This window comes from Hylobates moloch, unplaced genomic scaffold, assembly GCF_009828535.3.
Source record: "Hylobates moloch isolate HMO894 unplaced genomic scaffold, HMol_V3 SCAFFOLD_12, whole genome shotgun sequence".
In the NCBI taxonomy this organism is placed as follows: domain Eukaryota; kingdom Metazoa; phylum Chordata; class Mammalia; order Primates; family Hylobatidae; genus Hylobates; species Hylobates moloch.
Window position 1 is genome coordinate 24,462,682 of NW_026652287.1, and position 22,198 is coordinate 24,484,879.

Below are 22,198 nucleotides of genomic sequence, written 5' to 3' on the forward strand. Positions count from 1 at the left end.
TTAGAAGGACTGTTTGAATTCTGAACTTCAAGCCTGCAGGGATTACACTTTCTTACTGTTTGATGGGAGAGATCTCTTCTGGAGGTATAGAGAAATCAAGAAAAATTTATGTGATTGTATCCTTCAAAATCCTAAAGAGTGAAAGTTTTGCTTCTCTTTCTTTCAAGGTTCTTTAGAAGATTGGGATATAGCTGTTCAGAAAACTGAAACCCGATTAGCTCGTGTCAATGAGCAGAGAATGAAGGTAACGACAATGTTTGTTTGAAGTCTTTGGCACCTCTGGTAGCTATTTTGGCTCAGTTTGGTATGGATGTTTCTTGTCAAGACATTTTACATTTTCCTAAGTGTCTTTTACTCAGTATTAATTATAAAATATTTAGATCAATGCTTAAACCTGTCGTGTCATTTTTAGATTGTTTTAAAACATCAGCCCCAATATTAAGTACTTGTTTCATTTATTGAGGGAATTTTGGCTCTAAAATTTACGAGAATTGATGAAAAAGAATAAAGAAGAGCCTCACTTAGCCTAGTGAGTGGAACATGAACACCCCAGCTTATTTAGGGCTTCAGTTTTATGGATTTTCTTTTTTTTTTTTTGAGACGGAGTCTCGCTCTGTTGCCCAGGCTGGAGTGCAGTGGCGTGATCTCGGCTCACTGCAAGCTCTGCCTCCCGGGTTCACGCCATTCTCCTGCCTCAGCCTCCTGAGTAGCTGGGACTACAGGTGCCCACTACCACGCCTAGCTAATTTTTTGTATTTTTTTAGTAGAGGTGGGGTTTCATCATGTTAGCCAGGATGGTCTCGATCTCCTGACCTCGTGATCCACCCACCTCGGCCTCCCAAAGTGCTGGGATTACAGGTGTGAGCCACCGTGCCCAGCCAGTTTTATGGATTTTTTTCCCTTCCTTTAGGTGAGTAATAATTAGGGTGAGGAAATTGCTAATATAACAGAGACATCAGATCCAGAATTCCAAAGAACCTGAATGAGCTCTGGTGTGGAACAGCCGTGAGCCTGTCCACGTTTTTCTCCTGATCTCTGCTTTTCATTTAGTAATGAATTTCTACTCCCTCTCCCCTTTTATGACAAATCAGTACGGTGAATGTAATTGCCACTTCCAGCGATGCATCATCTTCCCACTTTTCTAGGCTGCAGAGAAGGAAGCAGCCCTTGTGCAGCAAGAAGAAGAAAAGGCTGAACAACGGAAAAGAGCTCGGGCCGAGAAGAAAGCGTTGAAAAAGAAGAAAAAGATCAGAGGCCCAGAGAAGCGCGGAGCAGATGAGGACGATGAGAAAGAGTGGGGTGATGATGAAGAAGGTAAGGAGCTCTTGAGAAATTGTGTTTTGAAACATCTTAAAGTTAGAGAAGTTGCGAAAACAGTACGAAGAACTTTCTTCCCTGAACCATTACCAGCTTGATACCCATTACCCTTTGATCACTGTTAGGGTGTATGTCTTGCAAACAAGGGGCCCTCTTCTCCATGACTAGAATGCAGCCATCAGAGCCGGGATTAGCAATGAGCTATGGGTTCCTATTTGTCCTGATAATGTCCTTTGTAGTGAAAGAATCCAGTTCAGGATGCACTATTGTGTTTAGTTTTCCTGTCTCCTGGATCTCCTTCAGTCTGCAGTATTCCTGAGCTTTTTTTTTACTCTGATGACCTGCAGTCTTGGAAGGGGGCAGGCCAGTTGCTGTGTTGTGTCCCTCAGCCTGGGTGTGTCTGATGCTCCCTAAGCATTGGATTCCCCTCATGCGTCTTGGACAGGAATAGTGCACAAGTGCTCCTGTGGCCTGCCCATTGAGTCCCATCAGGTGGACTGTGATTCGCTTTGTTCCATCGCTGGTGACAACCCTTTTGATAATTATTTATGTTGATGCTCCTTTTATCCCAGGTTTGGCTAGCAAGAGTTCCTTCACACAGGCTTCTATGTCCCTTTGACCTGTCCCCTTGTTCTTTGATCATTTCCTTACCTTCTAGCACACAATACCCAAGGGTCATCTTGTACTTTCCATAGCTCAGCCCTGGAATCCATCATTTCTCCAAGGTTCCTTTGAGTGATGAGTGGTATTTAGAAGGTGCTAGTTGTGCTCACTGCTGTTGGTTATTGTTCCCAGGCCTGAGTGGTTGAGGGTAGGGAGTGTGTGTGTGTGTGTGTGTGCGCGTGTGTGCATGTGTACACATATTTATGTCCATATTTATTTCTGTAACTATTTGTGTATACCGAAAGTCATGATTTCACACCAATACCTCCAGTTCCAGTCTAACACCACGGGGTTCCCTTTCATACTTGCAACGCCCTTCTCTCTCTTTTTAAAATTTATTCATTTATTTTTGAGACAGAGTCTCGCTTTGTTGCCCAGGCTGGAGTGCAGTGGGGTGATCTTGGCTCACTTCAACCTCTGCCTCCTGGGTTCAAGTGATTCTTGTGCCTCAACCTCCCAAGTACCTGGGATTACAGGCATGCACCATCATACCTGGCTAATTTTTTATATTTTTAGTAGAGATCGGGTTTCGCCATGTTAGCCAGGCTAGTCTTGAACTTGTGGCCTCAAGTGATCTGCCTGCCTTGGCCTCCCATAGTGCTGGGATTACAGGTGTGAGCCACCATGTGCAGCTGTGTCACACCCTTCTCTGACCTTGAGAAACTTGGCTCCCTTTATCCTCAGCATCCTCACTTACTCCACCTGGCCCCTGTAGGTATGTAATCAACTTCCTGTCCCTGCCTCCCCTTCTCATATGTGCCATCCCCACCCTGTTTGGTCTCCCACACCCGGGACCAGGCACGGCCCTGCACGGACACCTTTGCCTCCTTCACTCAGGCTTCCAGATCTAGGCTGCTGGGTCCCTGTCACTGCCCCATGCCTCCCCGTCTTCTTCCTTCCATTCAGGCTCTAGCATCCTGTACCACTGCTGCAGCCCCCACCCTGCACAGACCTGCCAGGCTTGGCCCTACTTTTTTTTTTTTTTTTTGAGAGGGAGTCTCGCTCTGTCGCCCAGGCTGGAGTGCAGTTGCATGATCTCGGCTCACTGCAACCTCCGCCTCCTGGGTTCAGGTGATTCTCCTCCTTCAGCTTCCCGAGTAGCTGGGATTACAGTTTGCCAGCCACCATACCCAGCTAATTTTTATATTTTAGTAGAGACGGGGTTTCACCATGTTAGCCAGGCTGGTCTCGAACTCCTGACCTCAAGTGATCCTCCTGCCTTGGCCTCCCAAAGTGCTGTTATTACAGGCATGAGACACTGCACCCGGCCTTGGCCCTGCTTTTAATGGTTCTGACTTAGTGGAATTTTCCAGCAGTGTTTCTTTCACCCTTCTAATTTCAAGGACGGGCAGCTCTGGGTCATATTTATTTCAGAGAGTCAGTCAAGGTAAAGAATTGTCTCTGGTGGCTGGGCACGGTAGCTCATGCCTGTAATCCCAGCACTTTGGGAGGCTGAGGTGGGCGGATCACCTGAGGTCAGGGGTTCAAGATCAACCTGGCCAACATGGTGAAAACCTGCCTCTACTAAAAATACAAAAATTAGCTGGCCGTGGTGGCGGACTCCTGTTTTCCCGGCTACTCAGGAGGCTGAGGCAAGAGAATCACTTGAGCCCGGGAGGCAGAGGTTGCAATGAGCAGAGATCATGCCGTTGGCACTCCAGCCTGACAGAGCAAGACACTGTCTCAAACACAAAACAAAACAAAACAAAACAAAACAAAACAAAACAAAACAAAACAAAGAATTGTCTCTGGACTTGAAAGGACTCTGTATACTTTCTTAATACAGATGTGTGAGCCAGAGAGAACTGGGAATGGAGTCATCCATCATTGAGTTGACCTTGCTCGCACACCTCGTTTGGGCTTTCCTAAATGACTGAGGGTGGCCCATTGCTCCACTGGCCTCCCAGTTTAGCAGAATAAGGCAAATGTGATGTGTGACCACAGTAGCATGTGATCAGGGCATGGCATGTGATCAGGACTGTGGGAGATGGTGTTGTTAATACTGGTGGAGGCCAAAGAAGGCACTAGTGGGTCAGCTTCGTACCAGGAAGACTGTGGGGGAAGAGATGCGGCATCCAGGGTGAAGACCTAGTGACCGTCTGGCAGCGAGAAGGGAAGGTCTGAGCTAGACAGGGAGCCAATGTTAGTACAGCCTGAAGGCACAGCACAGCCTGGCATTCTCTGTGAGCAGCAGATAATTGGGTTTGAACTCTGATGCATTGGAGAGGGATGGGGCAGTGGTCGAGGAGGCTGGAGTGGGAGGTGGGCCAGTCAGCTGGACCCAGCCCAGGGACACTCTTGAATACAGTAGCAGTGTGCAGGGCTTACATTGCATTGGAAAGGCAGTGGGTGAACTGACGAGGAGGTCTGTTTGCCGGAGGCTGATGTCTGTTGAGCTTCAGTACTGGCCCTCTGGAGGCAGTGGTGAGGACAGACTGCAGTAGCAGATTGTGGTTAAGCTCTCTTAAGGACACAAGGCCATATTGAAAGTGTTTTAGAAACCACAGACCCTTCGTAGTGCTTTCCAAAATGTGCTCCCTGGGGCACAGGTATCAGTCACTAGGGTGTTTTTCCAGTGCAGATTCTCATGTCCTATCCCAACCCTGCTGACCTGGGCTTTGTAGGAGAGGGGCCCTGGAATTTGCCTTCTGAACTTTGAGATCCACTGGCCTTTTGTATAATTAAGAGTGGACAATGGGGATTTATGTTATTACTTCCACTTGATTGAGCCCACTTACCTGAGTGTAACTGGGGCACAGAAAGTCATGGGACAGGTCAGGCAGATCACAAAAGGCTTCTCAGGGGTGGTGCTTGCCCCTCCGAGTCTGGCGAGGGAGTGAGTGTCACATGTAGCTGTCACAGCACTTTCACTTCACCCCTCTGTTCAAGCTCCCTGAAGAGAAGTAACAGTTAACCGTGGCTACTTTTCTTTTGAAAACCTGTAGAGCAGCCTTCCAAACGCAGAAGGGTCGAGAACAGCATCCCTGCAGCTGGAGAAACACAAAATGTAGAAGTAGCAGCAGGGCCCGCTGGGAAATGTGCCGCCATAGACGTGGAGCCCCCTTCGAAGCAGAAGGAGAAGGCAGCCTCCCTGAAGAGGGACATGCCCAAGGTGCTGCACGACAGCAGCAAGGACAGCATCACTGTCTTTGTCAGCAACCTGCCCTACAGCATGCAGGAGCCGGACGTGAAGCTCAGGCCACTCTTCGAGGCCTGTGGGGAGGTGGTCCAGATCCGACCCATCTTTAGCAACCGTGGAGATTTCCGAGGCTACTGCTACGTGGAGTTTAAAGAAGAGAAATCAGCCCTTCAGGCACTGGAGATGGACCGGAAAAGTGTAGAAGGGAGGCCAATGTTTGTTTCCCCCTGTGTGGATAAGAGCAAAAACCCCGATTTTAAGGTAGGTTTATGGAAAAAAAGAATGCCTTTCATCTGTGGTTGCTTTAGACAGGCACTTTCTTCCTGCAGCAGTGATATTTAGGATAGATGTGGAAGTTTTACGCTCTGTTCGGATCTAAACTTCCTTGAGAGCCAAGGTCCATCCTGAGCTGGTTCACTGAGGTCTGACTCATGGCATGGCTTCTTCTTGCTGGGTGCTTAGTAATGACAAGGGACTGTGCTGAATGCTTTATGTGTGGCAGCTCATTGACTCCTCATCAGACTCTGTGAATGGCTACTTTTATTCTTGCCATTTTACAGAGGAAGACATGGAGGCCTGGAGAGGTTAAGTGACTGGCTCCGGTGGCCCCGTTAACAAGTTTCAGAGCATGGCTTGGCTCTAGTCTGCCTGGCTGGGCTGCCCCTGGGGACAAGGCTGGTGTCAGAGGAGTCAGGTGAGCTGGGTCATGACTCGAATCATGGTTTTTCTCTGTCTTCCTTCTTCCTATAGGTGTTCAGGTACAGCACTTCCCTAGAGAAACACAAGCTGTTCATCTCAGGCCTGCCTTTCTCCTGTACTAAAGAGGAACTAGAAGAAATCTGTAAGGCTCATGGCACCGTGAAGGACCTCAGGCTGGTCACCAACCGGGCTGGCAAACCAAAGGTCAGAGTCAGAGCAGATTGTGCCTTGTCTTCAAGGCATGGGTAAACTTCGTTTCTGTATCTGTTCAAAGATGATTTAACCTCTAGAATGAGTTCCTAGTTTGTCTGCTGAGAAACAAAAGTTAATTTCACAGAAAGATCTGCACACTTAGCTCTACTTATATTTGGAGTCAGATTAACCTGTTTGTAGTTAATTGTACTAAAAAGAATAAGGCATTTGGAAATAGATGATCATGAATTCACCACAGTATGGCCCCTGGCTGTGGGGCTTGGGGGAAGCCCTGTGACCCGCAGCACACGGGCTTTCGGGTGGGCGCCCTCCTGCAGTCTCCCCCCTCTGTCCCAGGCCTCTCTTTCCCTGGGGCCTCCAGCCAGGCCCCTTGAGTCCCTCCATTGCAATGCCTCTTCTCCTGTCTTTCCTTCTTGCCCCCTCAGTCTCCTGCTAAGTCCTTTTGTGCCCCATTTTGAGTAGTAAGTGGTTTCATTACTGTCTACCCACCGCCCACTCTCCCTCCCCTTTATCCAGGTTAATGGAGAGAAAAAGAGGATGAAATGAGGGAGCGGATAAAGGCACAGAAACACCAGGGCTCACCTGGGCACCTGGGCTGCTGGCCCTGTGTCCCATCCACCTCTTGGTTTATTTGCTGGATTTATACTGGTCCATCTGTCTGTTTCCTTCTTTCTTTCTACTTCTGCAGCACGTACAAGGTGTACTGAACTTGGAAGGGTTATCTGAAGTTACAGTGCATAGCAGCAGTCAGGAAGGAGAGTAGGGTGGGGAAATAAGCCTGTAGACAGAGGATGCAGCAGTGGGGAAGGTAACTTGTTGGTGGGTCGTTTGCAGTGGCCTAGCCTGCTGGTCTCCGGGAGGAAGCCCAGTGCCTGCCCTACGGGAGGAGGTTGTGTCCCCGGTCTGTGGGATCTGACTTGGTTCTGGATCTTGCCTCTTCCAGGGCCTGGCCTACGTGGAGTATGAAAATGAATCCCAGGCGTCGCAGGCTGTGATGAAGATGGACGGCATGACTATCAAAGAGAACGTCATCAAAGTGGCAATCAGCAACCCTCCTCAGAGGAAGGTTCCAGAGAAGCCGGAGACCAGGAAGGCACCAGGTGGCCCCATGCTTTTGCCACAGACATATGGAGCGTAAGTGCTTGCATGGTAGACTAGTGCAAACTTTGTCCTGGCTAGCACCAGTTCATGGACCACGGGGGATTAACCTGGAATGAATTAGCTTCCTGTTAGGACAGAAAAGCCAAGATGGCTTGTGGTAATCACTGTGGTTCCACTGGAGCAAGGTGTCCAGAGCAGGATGCAAGCCTAGGCAGTGACCGCTGCTTGGTACTGGCCAATTTACACTTGTCATTTATTTCAGACAGAACTAAAGGCAGTGATTATTTTAAAGTCCCCTTTGCCAGTTGGATCTGTGTGTTTAAAAAGAAATCTCATACCCATGTGTGTGCCAGTCTGCAGCTCTAGCTATGATCCACGTAAGCTGTGCTTTTTGCCGGCTAGGGATGAGGAGGAGATAGCGGAATTGCCGGGTGACTGGTGAGGTCTGAGAGGTGATAGTCACACTGATCCTCTCTGAGTGTGACTGGTGCTCAGGGTTGATCTTTGCCAAAACTGAACAAGGCCAAGTCTGTTGAAGCAGTTTTTACTTAATAGACAGAATTAAGGAGGCGGGGATTATCTCATCCTTTTTTTTTCACCTTTTAACTTCTGGTTATATTAAAACTGTCTTGGCTTATTTTCACAAATAAATGAGGGGCCACGAATTGTTGCTTCAAAAGGTCCATTCAGTGTTTGCTCTTCTAGGAGGGGGAAGGGAAGGACGCAGCTGTCTCTACTGCCTCGTGCCCTGCAGCGCCCAGGTGCCGCAGCTCCTCAGGCCGAGAACGGCCCTGCCGCGGCTCCTGCAGTTGCCGCCCCAGCGGCCACCGAGGCACCCAAGATGTCCAATGCCGATTTTGCCAAGCTGTTTCTGAGAAAGTGAACGGGACTCTAGGAGACAGGAAATGCCTTACTTCACTCTGGCCCGGCGGACCTCCCACCACCCAGCGGTGCACTGGGGATGGACAGGCCTGATGTGCTGCCCGCTCGCAACCACGGATGGCTCCTCTGCTTTAGACAGAAAGGGGAAGGGGTTCAAAGTCAAGAGCCTTTCAGTGCTCCCTCATATTGAGGGCAGTGGCAGAAAAGTGACCACTCTGCAGGCTGGGCCCAGGATGTGGTGTCCTGAGATAGTTTTGTATCTTAAAGGCTGAGGCACAGAAGCAAAATGAGAACACACAGTTTTTGAGACACAGTTGTCCAAATGTTTCTGGCCAGCTCCGGCCCCTTTTTGTATGACACTTCTCTTACACCCTGCACAGCACATGTGCCCGTCATTCTTTTAATTTTAAAAGATGAAATGGTAGATGCTAGTAATTCACCAGAATGGCCTCTTGTGGGGGTGGGTCTGAGGGAAGTCAGCTATAAAACATTTGCTGGAGTTTTGTTCAAGGGGGCTGGGCATTTTTATATTATGTATTTGTAAATGACATGTCAGCCATTGTTTCATGTTTCCTAAAAGCAGAATATTTGCAACATTTGTTTTGTATAGGAATTATTTGTGCCACCTGCCGTGGACTGTTTTCTTTGCCTAGTGACTAGTGACCTGTGTTGTCTAAACATGAGTTTCAGCCCTTTGGTTTTGTTTAATATCATGTCAAATGCAAACTTCAATTCTCCCCATTTAGCTTTATTAAACTGAAGTTCTCTTCAAAACTTCTTGCTGAATGGTACTCAGATGTGCATTCACATACAGATGTGTTTTGAAGTGGGTGTACCTTGCTTTACCTAATAAGATGTGTAAATAGAACTTTTCTAAGTCAAATCCCATTGTCACTTTGATTTAAATTATTTCAGCTGTGATGTGTCTTCAGTTTTATACAGTTCAGTTTATAGCAGTTTGACACTGGAGCTTTTGAGCTTTTTTACCTCACATCTTTTATCAAATAATATTTATTGCTTTGAAAACAGCATTGCCAGTTCAGTAGGGGAAGCTTGCTTTATTAAGACACTCTGGAGAAAGACGTCAGGGAAGCCTTGTATATGTCATGGGAATCAACTCCTCATTTATCTGTTGTGTAAGTTTAAGTTTTTGTGCATCAGTCGGGTTTTCTATATTTTTTTAACTTAACATTTTTTAATATAACCAATTAAAAAGTAGACAGAACAGTAAAATAAACTCCTGTGTGCTTACCATTCAGCTTCCAGCATTCCTCAACTCCCAGCCCCTCTTCCTTCATGTGTTTCCCCTCCACCCTCTGTTATATTGAGGCACGTTCCAGATGTCATTGTGCTCATCCAGTAATGTTGTAGCAGGTGTCTCAGGAGGACTCAAAGGCCTTCACTCCTAGAAACATTAGTGGTAATCCCTTAATGTCATCAACTGTCCACTCAAATTTCTACCTTCCTATAAATATCAGCTCTCCTCCCTGCAAATTATTGGTTGGTAAGCCTCTTAGGTCTTTTAAAATGTAGGTTCCCCTCCATCTCTTTTTTATACAAAACCAACTTTTTACTAGGCTTTACTTCTGAATTAAATTCAAACGGTGGCTATTGACAACAGCAAGAACCTTTGCTGTCCCACGCGTTCCTCCTGCAGTGTTCTCTGTGATGCTGCTTGGAAGGCTGTTCGGTTGTTCAGCTGGTGTGATGATTTGGGTAGCTCAGAGGGAGCCCTCATGGTTGGGGACCTGACACATGAAGAGCCATGAATATCACTATGGGTGAGTGTGGCCTTACTTTTTGCTGCTTCACATTAACGGTTTGGCTTTCTTGCCTGCAACCAGTATTCTGACCTTAATGTCATACTTGCAGATGTCAGCCCAGCCTTGTTACAGGGGCAAACCTTTTCAGGCTTGAGCAGAACCCAATTTAGGTTCCAGGTGTTGACTATTCTAGAAATGGATTTCCAGGACCACATGAGTGGGTTTGTGTGTCTTCCCCAGAAAATCCAGAACTGATGATAAATAGAAACGTGAAAAAGTACTTCAGTTACTTCACTCTTAGTAAAAAAAAAAAATCAGTAATTCATCCTTATCCACCTAGGTAGGCGGTTTATCCAACTTCTGGGTCTCTTGCCCATGGAAATCACCGTCTTGGATCTGCTGCTCTCCCAGAACAGTATTATGAATAGGGCTAAAGGTCAGAATACCCCCACTGCCCTTACTGACAGATGGGAACATCTCCCAAATAAGACAGCAAAGCCTCAAGCATTCATGTAATAAAATAACTTTATTAGAATCAGGAACTTGTTAAAATAATATCCTTCACATATAGCTAAAGTGCAAATTCTCTTGCTCTATAGTAGAAGCAAGCACATCTGTCAGACCTCCTTGGTGTGCTTATAAAACCAAGACGAGAAGAGTTTTAAGAAGTACCTCTGGCAGCGTAAGAGTATGAAAACATATTTTATAAAGGTTTGAATAATTATCATTTGGAGCCATTTCATATATCGTATATATCTTTTCACTTATTTTTCTTAACCTTTCAAAAACTACTCTGTGCTATTTATACAACTGAAGAACTGTATAAACTACTTTAGAGCAGTGGCCTCATTACTGTCAGGAATGGAATTACCAAATCAAAGAGACAGCACTGTGTATTCACCATCACTCACACACTGACAAAGTGCAGTACAGTGTTAGACATCATGGGCTCTGTCACTGGGAAAGGGACCCAGTGACTTCCACCACTCTGACTCTAAATAGCAGCAGTCATATTGGCACCTGTGCCATATGATTGAAAGAGAAGATTCTACTTCCATTGGATGACAGCTTGGAAACTCAGCCATATTACATAGAGCACTGCATCATTTCACAAGTTGCGAGAAAAATAAGGCCACTCCGAGGCAATCTCTTCTGCCTACCCAGGGGGATGGGACATGGGACAGTGCGAAGGCTGTGGAAAGGGGGTCCAGGCAGTAAGTAGATGAAACTCCAGGACCAAAGGGATGCAGCCTGGCCATGGCTGAAGGTTTTTGCTCCGTTCAGTAGAAACTGGTGCTCTAATTCATTATCAAAAATGCTTACTTGGTGTCCACGTGGCACTTGTTTTCTCAGGTTAACATCTGCCTACAGGAAACTCAGGCAGAGGGGTGAGGGCAGATGCCTACTAGCATAACACCTGGTTTGCAGCACGATACAGGTGGAATGACAAGCCTAGAGAATTTTAGACGAAAACATCTGGCCTGAGTTGTTACAAATGAAGTGTGAGAGAAACGCCGATACACAAAACCAAACTGCCCACCTGCCATGTTTCCCCCTCCAACATACAGCTTTTTATGGCTACCCCCGATTCTTAATTAGAAAAATAGTTTCAATATGGGAAAAAAAAAACAGCTGCTGGCACTAAAGTTTGCAAACTATGGCTCAAAAAGTCTTCCTGGAGGTAAGGAATGTCAGCATTCATTTTCTCTTCTATGAAGTTTGCTTGGAAGTTAGTCACCACTAATCTAAACCTTGAGAAAGTGAGCTTTCAACCATTTCTCTCAGCTGCGACTTGGGTCTGACTTCCCAGTTGCAGTCACAGAACCTCTCAGCCTGTTTCAGAGAAGCACTTGGAGGAGTTATGTCAGTGGCTCTGGGCCCTATCCCACACCTCCTGGCCACTCCTCCACCTTAGTGCAAATTCTGCTCCAGAACACCGTGTGTTCTGGTCACACGGTGGCACTGTTGCCCCTAAAGCGCGGCCACCAGCAAGACACAGCAGACACCACACAACACTGACTAGCTTGCTCCAAAGAAGAAAATAAATAGCTTGGTTGAATTATAAGTTATTTTAGAGACAAGGCTTCATAACTTAGTTTTTTTTTTTTTTTTTTTTTTAAACTAAAACATTTGGAGGTAAAGAATGTTTCTCCTTTTGCTTTAGGAAGTGACTAGGTTTCTAGAAATGCTGTTTCTTTTTTTTTTCCTACCTCAGGACAGCCTGAGGGAGGATTTCTAGGGTTAGGGCTTCACAGGAAGCGTCTCCTTGAACCCAGAGTGGTTGGGTTGGGCTTCTGGCAGTGCCACCGAGTACTCAGTTGTGGCAAAAAGCAGGGTGTCCAGGGTGGTCTCAGTACACTTGGCGATGAAGCGAATGAAAGGCCTCACGTCGCCCTCGTTGGCAGCTTCCAACACGTGGTAGTACTCGGACCGCTGCTCCTTGCGGATGGTGATGGGCGGGTAGCCCGCCTGCATGAGGATGAGGTTCATGAGCAGACGGGAGGTCCTCCCGTTGCCATCAATGAAAGGGTGGATGTAAACGAGTTTATAATGGGCTAAGGCTGCAAACTCCACCGGGTGCAGGTTCATGGCATCCTCGGAGTTGAGCCACTGTACAAACTCCTGCATCTGCTTTTCCACATCCTGCGGATGGGGAGGGATGTGGTGTCCGACCAGGACCTGTGTTGTCCGAAACCTGCCGGCTTCCACGGGATCCACGTAGCCCAGCACCCGCCTGTGGATCTCCAGCACATCGCTGATGGTGACGGAGCCGATGCGCGAAACCAGAGTCGTGTTGATGTACTTCATGGCCGCGTGCATGCCGATGACCTCGTTCTGCTCCTCCAGGCTCTTCCCGGGCACGGCATAGCGGGTCTCCAGGATGTGCCTGATTTCCGAGAGGGTGAGGGTGTTGCCCTCAATGGCCACTGTGTGGTAGATGTGATGGTAGTAGGTCTCCTCCATGACCCTGCGCAGAGCCGAGTTCCCCTTGGGGATGGACATGACCTTCTTCACTTTGCTGTCGATGATGCTGAAATACCTCTGGTCGATCTCCTCCACGAGCGGCAGTGTCCGATCGCGGTTGACCAGTGCTTTCTCATGGTAGGGTGAGATGGTCAATGCTCTGGTGTACAAGTAGTCCGCCTGGATGATGTCCTTGTCTTCTTCCGAGAAGATGCCAAACTCGGTGAGTGCGTCCACGAAGTCCGGGTCCATCTTGAGGGCGTGCATGAAGAGCTTTTGGGCTTTTTCCCGCTTGCCCTGGCGCTTCATCTCCAGGGCCTGGTTCAGGGCGGCTCTGGCTTCCAACTTACCTGCTGGAAGAGAGCCAAAGAAGCGCTGTGAGGGAGGCTAGGGGGCAGAGGACGTTCAGGGAGGCTGTCACCTGTGCTGGTCTCTGTGGGAAACCATGATGACCAGCCTGGGTCCCTGGCCTTGGGGAGCTTGTTCCAGCCACATCGTGTGTACTCAACGTGCCTGATACCATTCTGTTCCCTCAGCCGTGTGGTGGTATGCCAGTCACTATCTGTGTGTCCCCAGAGCCACTCTGTATTCTGGGAGGCACCTCCTTGGCTTCCTAGCCTCCTGCCTTCTGGACATAGAAAGTTCTAGGCATTTACTCTGCCTGGGCCCTCTCTGCTGGGCCTTTCCTGTTGGCCACAGCTCCCAGTGTAGGCCCTCTCCTACATCTCCAGCTCGTCCTGTGCTGGTGACACAGGTTCCTGCCCCTGCAGGCCCAAAGGTGTTAACAACTCCCCACTCTTCCTAGACCCTGGGGGCTTCACCATCCCGGGGCTGTTCTTTAACTCTTTTAACCCAGTGGTTTGATTGTGCGCCCCAGGGGACATTTGGTGACGTCTGGAGACCTGGTTAGTTGTCATAACTGAGGAGGTGTAGGGAGTGCTACAGGCATCTCATGGGGAGAGGCCAGGGATGCCACCACCATCTAACAATGCACATTCAGTCCCAACCACAGAGAACTGGTGGAGGTGGGGAGCCTGCTCTAGCCCTAGCCCTCCTGTCCTGGCCCCTCTCGGCCACCTGAGGATCAGCCCCACACATTCAACTTCCTTTAGTTCCTTGAATGCCACCAGGCTCTCTTACGACAGTTATGTCAGTTATGACAACTAACCTCTGGTCTCTGCCTGGAGTCCTTTTCCTTGGATGCCCTTCACCTTGGATGACTCCTACTTAACAACTGGGTCCCAGCTCAGGTGTCACTTCCTCCAGGGAGCCTTCCTGGTATGCTCCTACAGCCCTTTATGCTTCCCCATCACTACACTTGTGACACTGTCTCAGTCACGTCACCTTGTCTATACTAGGAGCTCAGGGCTGACTTGTTCACAGTACCCCGATGCCCCGCATACAGGACACGACACACATTCTATGTCGGTCTGTCCAGTTAACAAGCATTGCGGAAGACGGCCAGTCTGTCTTACCTGGAGAGGCCTTGGTCTTGGCCACCAGCAGTGTCACGCCCCTGGAGGTGATGCTGAGCTCCGTGGACGGGCTGGTGCACTTGGTGGCGGCATGCTGCGCCCTGTCCGGTTTGCTCCTGAGCAGGTAGAGGCCTTTGAGCACAGCCAAGCACTGCTCCTCCACAGCCCCCAGGGGCAGCAACAGGGCCAGCAGGGACCCCAGCACCATGCTCAGCAGCGTCACCCAGAAGAAGCGGCCCCAGACCGAGACCCATTTCGGTTCAGTCACCGCCATCACTGAAGCCATTGGCATGAGCATCATCTGGACTCAGGAGCGGGCCCTTTGCGCATGTCCACAGGCAGCTGAGAGGGAGCAGGATCTGCAAGGAGCCAAGAGTCGCAAGAGAAACAGACACGTTTAGGACATGGTGTGACTTCAGTCGGGAAGATGGGTTTGGAGACTTCTGCTCCTTTAGCTCACTAGAGAGATGGGGTGGGGGCAAGCCAAGGACTGGATCTCACTAGAGGAGGGACCAGCCTGGAAGGACTGGTGCCACCACCTTGGCAGTGTGAATGTGAAAATAACACTGCTGTGGTCCAACAATTAATGAGCACTTGCCATAATCCAGGCCGTGTGCTAAGCACCAAATGCCTCACATGGGTCACCTCCTGCAATCTTCAACGACTTGAGCTGATGTTTTCACCCCACTCTCCAGGTGAGGGAACTGAGGTTCAGAGAGGTGAAGTCCCTTGCCCAAAGTCTCGCCGGGAGCAAGTGACAGCCTTAGGACTTGAACTCAGGAACCCCACGGCTCTAAAGTGTCCCCCTTTCCATATATCCCTGTGGCTTCTAACCACAAACACTGGATTTGTGGACATATGTTAAACATTTGGGACACAAATGACTGACAAACACCCATGCAGATCAGCCACAGCAGTTCTGACGCCCAATCTTTGATAAGCACAATTGTTGGGTGGCCTCATTTATTGCCCTCGCCCTGCTATTCAGCCACAGCTCCCACAGTGCCCTTCCCCTCTCTGGCCTTCCGTTTCTGGCCTGTCCAGAAGGGACCCCACCAAGAGGATGAGCAGTTCGAGCATCTCGAAAGGAACTCAGGCTGTGGGCCACAGTGCTTGGCCTCAGTGACAACACGGCTTGCATCTGCTTGGGGCTGGCAGTGGGAGTGGAGGTGGGGCCAGGTATGCAAACACTATGCTAACAATAAGCACTTACTAAGCAACTATGGTGTGCTAGGTGCTGAGCAGTGTACTGGCCACGCATTGCCTCATTTCACCCTCATGCCACCCTATGAAGGAAGAGCTACCCCTAGCTCCATTTTACAGACAAGGGAAACCAAGACACAGAGAGCTTAAGTTAAATTCCAGAAGGCCCACAGGAGGTAAACGGAGGCATCCGGAAGGAAACCCCAGGGCCTCTGAGCCCGGTCCCCAGGTCTCGATTTCTACCTTATTACTAAGCAGGGTCTGTGCACATGCTCTGGGCTGGTCCTGACGGGAATGACTGATGGATCACGGGGTTCGGAGTCTTATGGGGAGCCTGGCCCATTGCCACAGAACATGTGAAATGGCTTGGGGTGCGCTTTAATAGGGGTGCGCCTGGAGTGCTGCGCGGGTCCAGGGGTCTGGGCGGACTTCCCGAGGGGACAGGCTCCTGGGCGGGGCGGTACAGGCAATGGGGAGGTTCGCCGGTGCCAGGGGTGTGTGCGGGGAAGGAGTGCGTTCCGGGAGGCGCGAATCTCTCCCCCACACTTCCCTAGAAAGGGGGAACTGAGGCCCGGAGAGGGGAGGGGACCGGTCTGAGTCCCTTCCAGGACTGCAGAGCTTCCCTTCCCGAACCCCGCCCAGGGCTCGCGGCCCCGCCGCACCCTTCCCGGTTCCGTCCTCTCGAGCCCCTAGGGCTTGCCCCCTTCTCACCGCGCGCAGCTTTCAGAACCCCAACCGCCTTCCCCGCACTCCCAGCACGGGGCCGCCGACTCCCGGGTCCTCCTTCTCCGCCGGCCTCTGGCCCCGCCCCCGGCGACTCGCCATTGAACCGCCCGCAGCCCTTGTCGCAGCGGATTGGCTTTCCCCACTTGTCCTTCCCTCGCATTTCCGGGTTCCCGCGTCCGCGTCGGCTTCCCCGGGAAAGACGCGCCGTGGGCCACTCCCATTGGTTGTCGCTTGCGTTTGTCTCGTTCATGTAGCAGCCAATAAGCAGCGTGAGGGGCGGGGCCTAGGTCACAGGCAGGAGGAGCAGGTGCCGGAAACCCGACGGGCGTGCGGATTTGGGGTACGCTAGGTGCGGGCCTGGAAACTGGAAGTTCCACGGCGGTCCCTTCCTCGGGTCTCCTCGTCCCGGAGCCGCTGTGGTGTGCCTCATTTTTCCCAATTGTGAAATGACACCTTTTCACCTCTTCACCCGGTTAGCCTCCTTGACTGCGCAGCCCCTGTTCTTAGCCTCCACCCCGTGCTGCTGAGTTTGCCTCCTTCTTCTTTACTCTTTTCCTCTCTGTATCTTTTCCTCCCTGACTTAAACAACTTTTTTTTTCTTTTAAAATACAGGGTCTCGTTGTGTCGCCCAGGCTGGAGTGCAGTGGAGCAATTGCAGCTCACTGCAGCCTCCACCTCCTGGGCTCAAGCAATCATCCCACCTCAGCCTCCTGAGTAGCTGGGACTACAGGTGCATGCCACCATGCCCGGCGAATTTCCTTTTTCTTTTCTTTTCTCCCCTCCCTCCCTCCCTCTTTTCTTTCTTTCTTTCTTTCTTTCTTTCTTTCTTTCTTTCTTTCTTTCTTTCTTTCTTTCTTTCTTTCTTTTTCTTTCTTTCTTTTTCTTTCTCTCTCTCTTTCTTCCTTTTCTTTCTCTCTCTCTCTCTCTCTTTCTTTCTTCCTTCCTTTCTCTCTTTCTTTTCTTTCGACGACATCACACTCTGTTGCCCAGGCTGGAGGGAAGTGGTGCGATCTCGGCCCACTGCAACCTCCGCCTCCCAGGTTGCAGCGATTTTCCTGCCTCAGCCTCCTGAGTAGCTGGGATTACAGGTGCGCATCACCACGCCCGGCTAATTTTTGTATTTTTAGTAGAGATGGGGTTTCACCATGTTGGCCAGGCTGGTGTCGAACTCCTGACCTCAGAAGATTTGCCTGCCTCGGCCTCCCAAAGTGCTGGGATTACAGGCATGAGCCATCGCGCCTGACCTATTTCTGATTTTTTATTTTCTTTAGAGACAGGGTCTCGCTATGTCTCCCAGGCTGGTCTCGAACTCTTGACCTCAAGCTCTCCTTCCATCTTGGCTTCCCAAAGCGCTAAGATTACAGGCGCGAGCCACCCCGCTTGGTTCTCCCTGACTTTTTAATTTGTATCCTCTCCAGAAGGACCTGGCTAGTTCTTTTGGCTTCCCAGAGAGAAATTTTTTCCTTGAAGCAGAGAATTGAAACCTCCATCTTAATCCACAAATACTGAAATTAAACATCTAGGGAGGTGCCCCAGAAACGCTAAGCATTTAGAAGTTAGCAGTTCAGATTCCGGGGAGTCAGAGAGACCTGAGCTCAAATTCAGACTTTGCCATTTACTCTCTGTGTCACCTTGGGCACGTTACTCCTAGCCTCACTTTCCCCACTTGTAAAATGGGGACAAACAGCCTACCTTGCTTTTGGCATCCAGTTCAGGATTTGCAGAAGGCTTGATGCTTCAAGATCTGACCTCCTCTGTGACGTGTATTGCTCTTGGAGGCAGGGCTAGGTGGTGGTTGTGGGGTGTCACTGTTGGGAGTCACACAGCCCTGGGTTCAAATCCCAGCTCTGCCACTTGCAAACTGAATCACATTCAGCAAGTGACTTGATCTTGTTGATCATCTGTCTTGGCTTTTCTGTAAACTGTGCACAATGTGATGATATTACCACTTCACAGGGTTTTATGTGAGGGTGAAATGAGACTCTATACATTTGGCACAGAGCAAACTCTATCTATCTATCTATCTATCTATCTGTCTATCTATCTATCTATCATCTATCATCTGTCTATCTATCTGACACCTATCTATCTTTTTTGCAATAGGATCTCACTCTGTTGCCCTATCTATCTATCATCTATCTATCTATCTATCTCTCTATCTATCTATATGTGACACCTATCTATCTTTTTTGCAATAGGATCTCACTCTGTTGCCCTATCTATCATCTATCTATCTATCTATCTATCTATCTATCTATCTATCTATCTATCTATATGTGACACCTATCTATCTTTTTTGCAATAGGATCTCACTCTGTTGCCCAGGCAGGAGTGCAGTGGCGTGATCTTGGCTCACTGCAACCTCCATGTCCTGGGTTTAAGTGATCCTCCCATCTCAGCCTCCCTAGTAGCTGGGACTACAGGCACACACAGGCTAATTGTTGTTTTTTTTTTTTTTTTTGAGACAGAGTCTTGCTCTGTCACCCAGGCTGGAGTGCAGCGATGTGATCTTGGCTCACTGAAATCTCTACCTTCTGGGTTCAAGCCATTCTCTTGTGTCAGCCTCCTGAGTAGCTGGGATTACAGGCGTGTGCCACCACACCCGGCTAATTTTTTTTGTATTTTAATAGACACGGTTTCGTTCTGTTGGCCAGGCTGGTCTTCAACTCCTGACCTCAAGTGATCCGCCTGCCTTGGCCTCCCAAAGTGCTGGGATTACAGGCTTGAGCCACCGCGCCTGGCCAGAAGATCCATAGTTTTTAAGGAACAAAATCAGGGTGGTGATTATTTTGGTGGGTTCTCGTTTTTAATCTTTTCAACCAAGGTCATGAACATTTTTCTCTTGGAGTCCTCTGAATTGCACTTCCTGATGGCCCAAGTAGTAATGTCATTGTAAAAACCTTCCCCAGAGGAGGGCCTGGTAGGCAGCCAGCTTATGGGTGACAGTATGTTAGAAAACAGTGAAGCTCTGGGGTCAGACAGATGTGCGTTGAAATGCAAGGCCGACCGCTTGCTAGCTGGGTGACCTTGAACAAGTCACTTATCCTCACTGAGCTGGGTATTATGGGACTTGTGGACCCCTGTCCACACCCAGGTATAAAGCAATGTAATCATCTGCTTCTAAAGGCACCCTCCTCTGTTTGTTAGCTCTTTAATTAGCTTAGGCTACAAGTAGTAAATCCAGAAGCTATGCAGGAACTGCTAATGAGTAAAAACTTCCTGGCCATGAGACAATAGGGAGAGATGGGGAGTGTGGCGGATTTGAGAGCACATGCCTTGTCTAAAGTGGGCAGCAGCTTCTCAGCTCGAACCCATATTTATTAGCTGGGATGCAGTCTAAAAGCGGACAGAGTTTTCAATTTTTCAAAATAAATGTGAGGCCTAGATTTTTAAAGCAGTATCTCCAGATTTTAAGGCAATTGGCATGGCTGCCGGGCTGGCTTTCCAGGGCCGCCAGTGTAACCCCTTTGTAGCGGGTAGTGGAAGATGGCAGGGGAACACAGAAGAAAAAACTCAAAGGACTATTACAGCAAAATGAGCCCATTACTGTGTGTGGCCACCAGGGGACAGTAAGTCACCTGACATCACTTCCCTCCTTCAATCTCCTTGTCAGGAGTTTATACTCAATTTTAACTCTTGACTTTGTCTGCATTCAGCTGTGTTGAATGCACAAAATATGGTCCCTGAAGCGATATTGAAAAGTTGGCTTTCTCCATCTTAAGCATTCTGTATTAGGTGAAAATTGCCTCCCCGTGGCCCGCGGAGGAGTTTTCTAAACGCTTACCTTGACACATGACAAAGAACCCAGAAAGTGGCTGCATGGGAAATGTGTCCATTATGCAAAGCAAAACAAAACAAGACAAAAAACCCTTCTGCATGTTTAAGGAACAGCAGTCAAGCGCTTCTTGCTGGCAGAGTCAGATTCTATTGCTTAGGAAAAACAAAACTCCCCGGCTTGAGGCTACATCGCATTGGGTTGGCTGCAGAATGACTCAACTTCGTTAAAAAGAAAATACACCACACCTGTTCTTGCTTCTTCATTTCTCTCATCTTTCCCCACCCCCCCCTTTTTTTTCTCTTTCTAACTTAATGCTGTGGCTGAAAAAGAGAGCCCAACAGCCCTTCTCCCTGCTACTGATTAATCCTCCTTTTAAGACATACCTGGTGGGGCCCGGGCGCGGTGGCTCACACCTGCAATCCCAGCACTTTGGGAGACCGAGGCGGGAGGATCACGAGGTCAGGAGATCGAGACCATCCTGGCTAACACAGTGAAACCCCGTTTCTACTAAAAATACAAAAAATTAGCCGGGCGTGGTGACGGGCGCCTGTAGTCCCAGCTACTTGGGAGGCTGAGGCAGGAGAATGGCGTGAACCCGGGAGGCGGAGCTTGCAGTGAGCTGAGATCGCACTACTGCACTCCAGCCTGGGCGACAGAGCGAGACTCCGTCTCAAAAAAAAAAAAAAGACATACCTGGTGGGGTCAGACCCAGTTTCTGTGGCATCCCCAAGAAACAGGGCTTGGGGGACCCCATGTGAGTGTCCCTGGGCTAAAGGCTTGTGTTCTGGCCTCAGGACGTTTCTTATGTCATATGGTCTCAAAACACCAATATTTCAAAACTCAGACATGCAGATGAGTGTTGTTTTCAGAGCAAATCATTTGGGGAAGTGGTACTTCTTACTTGGAAAAAATTAAACATAACTGCTTTTCACCTGTTAAACAACTATTTTATTTCTTAAAAACAACATGAGATCATTACAGATACAGAATCCACAAAAAAAAAGAAAAAATACACATTCACAATTCTCCATATTTCTCTATGCACATTTATTTATTTTTGAGACAGGGTCTCACTCTGTCACCCAGGTTGGGGTACAGTGGCATGATCTCGGCTCGCTTCAGCCTCAACCTCCTGGACTTAAATGATCCTCCTGCCTCAGCCTCCCAAGTAGCTGGGACTATAGGTGTGTGCCACCACGACTGGCTAATTAAAAAAAAATTTTTTTTTTAATAGAGACCGGGTCTCACTCTGTCACCCAGGCTAGAGTGCAGTGGCACGATCTCAGCTCACTACAGCCTCAACCTCCTGGGCTTAAGTGATCCTCCTGCCTCAGCCTCCCAAGTAGCTGGGACTACAGGTGCATGCCACCATGACCGGCTAATTTAAACAATTATATTTTTTTGTAGAGATGGGGTTTCACTATGTTGCCCAGTCTGGTCTTTAACCCCTGGGCTCAAGAAATCCTCCCACCTCAGCCTCCCAAAGTGCTGGGATTATAAGCATGAGCTGCCACAACTGGCCACATCTATTTTTAAATGATGAAATATTTCTGATATCCAAAAGACATCAACAGTGCAATGGGCACTCGTGTACCTGCCATCCAGTTTAAGAAATACCATGTTACCAATACACTGAAGCCCCATGGGCCTCCTCCCCTTCACATGCCCTTCCCTTCCTCCCAGAGGTCACTACCATGTTGAATTTGGTGCTGCTGCCCCCATGCATGGCTTTTTGCTTTTATCCATATGCATGTATCCATAAATAATATATAATGATGTTATGCAGATTTTTATGCATGATATATACTGTGTGGATCCTTCTGCATTTTGGGGTTCAGAATTATGTCTTAGAGATTTATGCTCATGCTGATATGCATAGTTCTGGTTCATTAATTTTACAGTGCTGTATAGCATTCCATTTACAATTTATTTCCCATTTACCTGTTGATGGGCATTTGTATTGTTTCCAGTCTTTCCCTATCACAGACTGCGGTGAAATACTTGTATGATTTTTTGGCACGTGTGGAAGTTTCTCTAGGACAAAGTTTCTCAAAGAATCATTTGGGGGAGCTTTGGAAAAACAACCACATGGGGCTTTGCTCCAGACCAGCGAAATCCTCTAACTGCTCCTCTGATCCTCCTGTATCTTAGCTACAAGTGGAAATAATCGTACCCACCATGCTGTCTCATTTTTGGTAGTGGTAACAATTGAGCACTTACTGTGTGCTAAGTAATTTGTATGGTATTTGATTGCATTTTTGTAACAATGCCATGA

General features: G+C 48.7%; 2 protein-coding genes across 4 annotated transcripts in view; one reads left to right on the top strand and one right to left on the bottom strand.

Annotated features, from left to right (window-relative positions):
* The window catches only part of SART3 (spliceosome associated factor 3, U4/U6 recycling protein), a 38,259-nt gene extending 28,972 nt beyond the window's left edge, over nt 1–9,287 (top strand). For all 3 annotated transcript variants that reach the window (XM_058425271.1, XM_032168783.2, XM_058425272.1), the window contains 6 exons: nt 168–244; nt 1,146–1,314; nt 4,926–5,380; nt 5,870–6,022; nt 6,975–7,165; nt 7,838–9,287. In XM_058425271.1, the coding sequence (XP_058281254.1) occupies nt 168–244; nt 1,146–1,314; nt 4,926–5,380; nt 5,870–6,022; nt 6,975–7,165; nt 7,838–8,015 (1,223 nt within the window). In that variant the 3' untranslated portion in view covers nt 8,016–9,287. The remainder of the gene's footprint in view (nt 1–167; nt 245–1,145; nt 1,315–4,925; nt 5,381–5,869; nt 6,023–6,974; nt 7,166–7,837) is intronic.
* Nucleotides 9,288–10,130: 843 nt separating this feature from the next.
* Nucleotides 10,131–16,254, bottom strand: FICD (FIC domain protein adenylyltransferase). The gene is made up of 3 exons (XM_032168784.2): nt 16,131–16,254; nt 14,217–14,575; nt 10,131–13,094 (listed from the first exon to the last, which is right to left on the bottom strand). The coding sequence occupies exons 2-3, from the start codon at nt 14,515–14,517 to the stop codon at nt 12,019–12,021; spliced, it is 1,377 nt and encodes a 458-aa protein (XP_032024675.1). The 5' UTR covers nt 14,518–14,575; nt 16,131–16,254; the 3' UTR covers nt 10,131–12,018.
* Between the last annotated feature and the right edge of the window lie 5,944 nt (nt 16,255–22,198).

Excerpts from the sequence above, each read along its gene's own strand:
- FICD (XM_032168784.2), bottom strand. The coding sequence starts at position 14,517 with ATGATGCTCATGCCAATGGCTTCAGTGATGGCGGTGACTGAACCGAAA. Across the intron at positions 13,095-14,216 it reads CAAGACCAAGGCCTCTCCAG|CAGGTAAGTTGGAAGCCAGA; the intron begins GTAAGACAGACT and ends GCTCTCTTCCAG.